This window comes from Rutidosis leptorrhynchoides, chromosome 6, assembly GCF_046630445.1.
Source record: "Rutidosis leptorrhynchoides isolate AG116_Rl617_1_P2 chromosome 6, CSIRO_AGI_Rlap_v1, whole genome shotgun sequence".
Taxonomy (NCBI): domain Eukaryota; kingdom Viridiplantae; phylum Streptophyta; class Magnoliopsida; order Asterales; family Asteraceae; genus Rutidosis; species Rutidosis leptorrhynchoides.
In genome coordinates, this window is record NC_092338.1 from 169454992 (window position 1) to 169461094 (window position 6103).

The 6103-nt window shown below is 32.6% G+C and overlaps 1 protein-coding gene across 1 annotated transcript; it reads left to right on the plus strand.

The window, feature by feature from the left end:
* Positions 1-968: 968 nt before the first annotated feature.
* LOC139854241 (F-box protein At5g07610-like) lies at positions 969-3041 on the plus strand. Its single transcript, XM_071843558.1, has 2 exons — positions 969-1086; positions 2044-3041. The coding sequence occupies exons 1-2, from the start codon at positions 969-971 to the stop codon at positions 3039-3041; spliced, it is 1116 nt and encodes a 371-aa protein (XP_071699659.1).
* Positions 3042-6103: the final 3062 nt, after the last annotated feature.

Below are 6103 nucleotides of genomic sequence, written 5' to 3' on the forward strand. Positions count from 1 at the left end.
AATTAATCTATCTATAGTTTCTATTATATTGCTAAAATAATGATGTCATTATTAGACTAATTCATTTGTTAAGAAAAAATCAAAAAGAAAAAATCTAAGCATGGTGGATGATGTCATCAATCTAAATAATTTTGAATTAAAATTAAATCTTACTAATTAATTATTATTATTAAATCTTATTAATAATTATTTTAATTATTAAAATTAAATAATTTTAATTAATTATTTTGAATTGAGTACGAGAAAGTATAAAGTTTGGCAGAAGGAAACTAATTCTACATTTATATTTTAATTTACACTTTGAAAATAAAATGATAACCAATATTATCTCTTATGATTTGATGTGGATTGTTTAATATGCATTTTAGGTGTTTGATGAAATGTTCAGCTGACGAGTTTCTTAGTCATACTATGTGGTTCCACGGGTCATTAAATTATATAACTTTAGCATTTACGTTCACTTAATACCTAAAACATATCATTAAACTGTTTCGTTTAAACAAACTCGTGGTTCCACGGATCATTTCACTGATTTAATATATAGAACAAAATATTATCTCCCACCCCAACAGGCTGTTTCTTTCCTCGTTTATCACATTTACTACTTTTTCTTTCATGTGCCATATAGCACGAATCCACCATCCCCTTATGCTGAGTCTCTCCAACATCTCATCATTAGATCGAATCCCTTTAAACCTATCAAACCCCAATTTGTGTTCAGTTTGTAGCCTTGTGGACTTCAAAAATAGCTGTTGGACTTCAAAAAATAGCCGTTGTGAATTATTTATATCATTATTTATTATTATTTTATGTAATCGTATTATATTATAATAATAACAACAACAACAACAACAACAACAACAACAACAACAACAACAACAACAACAATAATAATAATAATAATAATAATAATAATAATAATAATAATAATAATAATAAAATATGGGGCTATGTGATAGGGAGAAAGTATGTCATGGTTGAGAGTGAGTGTGATGGGAGAAAGTGGGGAGGAAATGGAGAGCGAAAGCTCATGTGTCACTGATTTGGCGGTTGTTCTCGGAAAGAATTATGCGATGGTTGAGAATGGTCTAATAAAACTCAAACTTGGACTATCTTGGCCCCAAAAACGGGAATTGGGTTGGGTCGAGTCTTATAAATTTTTTATTTGAAAACATTTATTTTTTTATAAAATTTTTATTAAATTTTTTTAAATATGTTTCAAACATTTTTTCATCATTTTTTATTTTTATTCCTTTTTTTAAACAAAAATTAATTTGTTTCAAAAAAAAGTTTTTTATTTTGTATTATTATTAATAATTTTTTAAACTTTTACATAATTCTAATTTTTTGGTATTATCATTTTTTTATTTTCTTCAATCTTTTTTCATATTAAAATTGGTTGAAAATGAATTTTAACGGGTTTAGAATGATCTTCTAATATACTACCTCCGTCCCACCATAAGTGTCCACATTTCCATTTTGAGATGTCCCATATCAAGTGTTCACTTTGTGTTTCAACCAATGAGAAGAGGTTATTCTGGAGAGAGAAGATTTCTGATTGGTGGAGAATGAAGTTAGTGAGATTTTCTAAAATTGTGTGCAAAAAGTAAGTGGACACTTGTAGTGGGACGGAGGGAGTATTAGATTAGAGGAGTAAAGATGATTTATATTTAGACCATTCTCTTTGTTTTATTAGTGGACCTAAATACTTGACTTAATGGGCTCAATTTTTAGTATATAGGTATTGATGGACAGGTATAACTATACTTTGCATATAACTAGATACTAGATATTATTACTGTGAGTTAGCTAGGGTTTTGATTTACATATAGCGTTTTACACTTTTACGATTTGGTGGAGAATCTTTTATTGTTCTAGTTTCATTCGAAGGGCTTATAATGAAACGTTGTTTTCCAAAATCCATTGCCGGAGGTTCATCTCAACATCCTGTTAATATCGAATGAAGTAACAAACTCACTTCACCCGCAAATGCAGTCGAATCCAGCGACGACCTTTTAATCAAAATCTTACTCCGTTTACCAGTTATCTCACTTCTCCTATTTAAATCTGTATCCAAACGCTGGTATTCTATTATCACAAACCCTGATTTCACTCTTTGCCATCGTAGCACAAATCCTAAATTGGATCCTGCTTCTGGTTTCTATTTTCGGCCTTTTCGGTGTGGATTGTATGAGTTTGTGTATGAGTTTGTGCCGTTATATATCAGAATTCCGGTTATTAGATCTCCGCAAACTTGTGAGCGCAAAGTTGTAATTATACAGTCTTGCAATGGGTTGTTTTTGTGTTATGGGACTCATAACTATTACGTGTACAATCCAACCACTAATCTGTTTAAGGAGCTTCCACCATGTCCCATCAGTAATGATTTTATGAAAATGGCTTATGATCCTACAAAATCACCTCATTACAAATTGGTGTGTGCTACTCAAACTCAAATTTATACTTACTCTTCGGGAACAGGAATTTGGAGTAATTGCGTTCATAGATATTATTGGTATATCTCATCATCAGATTTTAATTTATTAGCGTATGGAATATATTGGAGTAATGCTATACATTGGCTCGATGGCTCGAATCATAAAAAGTTATGTTTGGGGTATCGTGAAGCTATCACAAGTGTACAAGCTCCGGGGATGCATGGTTGTAATCGCAAGTTGTTCGAGTCTCGTGGTTGTTTGCTTCTTGTTTGTGATTTTAGTCATCTTCATGGAGAGTTAAACGTATATGAGATGAGTACTGGGCATTCTAAATGGTTGATCAAGTACATTGTTCGTCTTGATGAAGCGATGAGATCCTTTCCTGAATTTTGGGTGTATCCTTATAAGCAGGTTTCGACTGATGTTTGTTGCATTGTTTTAGGCGAAAGAGAGGAGGATTCGTTCATGGTTATTAATATAGATGGAACAGATATGCTATATAACATGATGTCAAATACTCTATGCAAGCTTCCTTATTTCAAAAAAGCTTATTATCACTCCCCTCTTAGCTCTCAGTTTATTGAATATTTTGCAGGTGTTTGAATTTTAAGTTCTAGTCGAACTTCGGATCAACTGTCTCAAGCAAGGAATAGTACGCCTTCTATGTTCAATTTGCTTTCTTGATAACATACTAGTATCAGCTCTATTTTCTTAGTTGCACTATTGATGCTTAGTTACACTTTATGAATTGTCAAAAGTTGTTCATATATAGGCTTCTTGTTTTCTTTTTACACTTAGTTGGTGGATAATATATTTTTTTTTCAGTTTTATGGTAACTTTGGTCTTGATTCGTACATTGATTTGATTAAATGAATTACACTTATCGTGATGATAATTTGTTAAGTTGTTGTTTTTTATTTTATTTTAATATTAGTATTATTTTTTTGTATAATGAAATATTGGTTTGTGTTGTTTTCATTCAAATGCCCAAATTTTGGCTGATTGAGTACAACCTATCAGTAAACGTAGTTGTCACGTTTGTTCAATTTATCAGTAATTATATTGTTTTTTTATTTAATGCATATATATGTACTTTTGTTCAAATTGAGTGTAGCTGACTTTGCCAGATCGCAGACTGACACCATTAATTCACTAAGAGTTCGCCTTCGAAAATGCTAGTGTGGAAGTTTTGTCACATAATCGGCTGCTAGGCTGCTAGCCTCTGCTATTATAACTACTTTTACTCTTTTGGTTGCTATTATAACTACTTTTAGTTTGTATGTTTCTGATACGTATATTTGTACCTATAAAAAAATTACCGTCTACTTTTAAACATGTACCTCCCACTGTAGTCAACATTTGTGCGCTACAATATAGCACGTAAATGCTATCAAAATTTGAGCAGTATATCTAAAATCTATATTGAATATTGAATGATATTTAAATTTAGATTAGATACCTACTACACCATTTGATAATGCTATAAAAGTTTGATAATGTTTTGAATCATAACAAGTTATGTATAGAGCAACTAAAAATCACAAGTGTACAAGCCCCTGTAAAAGTGTCTTGGAAGCAGTGTTGTGATACCAAATTGTTCGAGTCTCGTGGTTGTTTGCTTCTTATTTGTGCGTATACTAATTAAACTCATCATTTTGGAGAGTTAAATGTATACGAGATGAGTAATGGGCATTCTGAATGGTCGATCAAGCACATTTTTATCTTGAACTTATGCAAATGTTTCCCAAAATTTGGCGTCAACCATATAAGCCAGTTCTGGCTAGCTAGCGTTTTGTGCGTTGTTTTAGGAGCAGAAGAGGAGTATTCATTCATGGTGATTGAATTATATGAAAAAGTTATATAATACAAAATGATGTCAAAAACTGTACGCGAGCTCCGTAATTTCAAATCAGTTGATCACGGTTATCGTAGCTTTCAGTTCATTGCAGTGTATGATATTATGTCAAAAATGTTGAAAGCTTCGACGAGCCCAACACACCCACTATAGATGACCCTAGTTATACTACTCTTACTACACCAACACTTTGACGTTGGTTAGCCTTTAATTTTACGAATCCTTAGTGCACAATATTATGTTAGGAGACAGTGTCGACCATATATCATTCAGGTGGTATAACCGACCATATATCACTTAGGCGGCAGAGCCGACCATATAAAAATAACACAAGTGCACTAAGAACTTAAACACAAACTAAGGCTTAATCGGAAAACTTAACAAAGAACACTTTTATTAATACAAAATACAATTACAATATTACTTACTTATAAGTTTTCTCTTCTCTAACTCACACTCTTCTTACTTCCTCACAACTCTCACACCTTCCATAAATGAACCCACCACCTATATTTATACTACTTCATGGAAGTTTCTAGAAACTAGATATTTCCATGGATATATAAATATCTAGATATTTTTATACATATAAATATCTAGATTTTTCTTACACATATAAATATTTAAAATTTTCTTTACATTTTAATATCTAGATATATACATTTACTAATTCCATATTATTCTAAATTTGCATTGTATTTTAACACTCCCCCTCAATGCAAATTTTCTTCCAACGATGTCTTACGGACCATTCCAAGTGCTTCTCCGAATTTTGTAAACTTCGGTTTACTTAGGCTCTTGGTGAATATATCTGCAACCTGTTCATCTGTCTTTGTTGGCATCATCTTGATTTTCCCTTTAAGGACCTTCTCGCGAACATAATGATAATGCACTTCTATATGTTTTGTTCTTGCATGAAAGATTGGATTCTCTGCTAGTCGTATAGCAGATAGGTTATCGCAAAGAAGATTTACTTGATAATCTGTTGATTGATGAAGATCTTCCATTAGTTGTTTCAACCATGTAATTTCTTGTGTCGCTGATGATGCCGATCGATATTCTGCTTCAGTGCTTGATAAGGATACTATTGGTTGTCTCTTGCTACACCATGATATTACTCTCGAGCCAAGACTAAACATGTATCTAGTTGTTGACCATCGTGTATCATAGTCTCCAGCGTAATCAGCGTCACAATATCCAGTCACGTGACATTCTTTTGTTTTCTTGTATAAAATATCAAAGTTAATAGTACCTTTAACATACCTTAAGATGCATCGTACAACATCAAGGTGAGGCTTCTTCGGATTGCTCATGTATCGACTAACCACTCCAACTGCATAAGATATGTCTGGCCGGCTTAGTGTGAGATAAATAAGACTTTCGGCCAACTTTCGATACATGGTAACATCTTGAAGACTTTTTCCTTCATCTGCTCGTAGTTTTGTATTCGGATCCATTGGGGTTGAGATAGGTTTGCAATTTAGCATTTCGTACTTTTGTAAAAGATCTCGCGCATATTTCTGTTGTCCCAGAAATAATCCTTCTCTTTTCTGCTCTATTTCGAGTCCAAGAAAATGTTTGAGTTCTCCAAGCTCCTTCATATGAAATCTGATAGACAGATTCTCTCTTGTTCTTTGGATCTCCTCATAGTGATCTCCCGTGATGATTAAGTCATCCACATATACTAGTATTATGGCTAGTTTTCCTTGATCTTGTTTCACAAATAAACTAGAATCTGAAGGAGCAACTGTAAAATCACTTTGTACCAAGAACTCACCAATCTTCCCGTACCAAGCTCTTGGAGCCTGCT

Coding starts and splice junctions, on each gene's coding strand:
- LOC139854241 (XM_071843558.1), top strand. CDS start 969: ATGTCATGGTTGAGAGTGAGTGTGATGGGAGAAAGTGGGGAGGAAATG. Junction 1,087..2,043: donor TTATGCGATGGTTGAGAATG/GTCTAATAAAAC, acceptor TCCGTTTACCAG/TTATCTCACTTCTCCTATTT.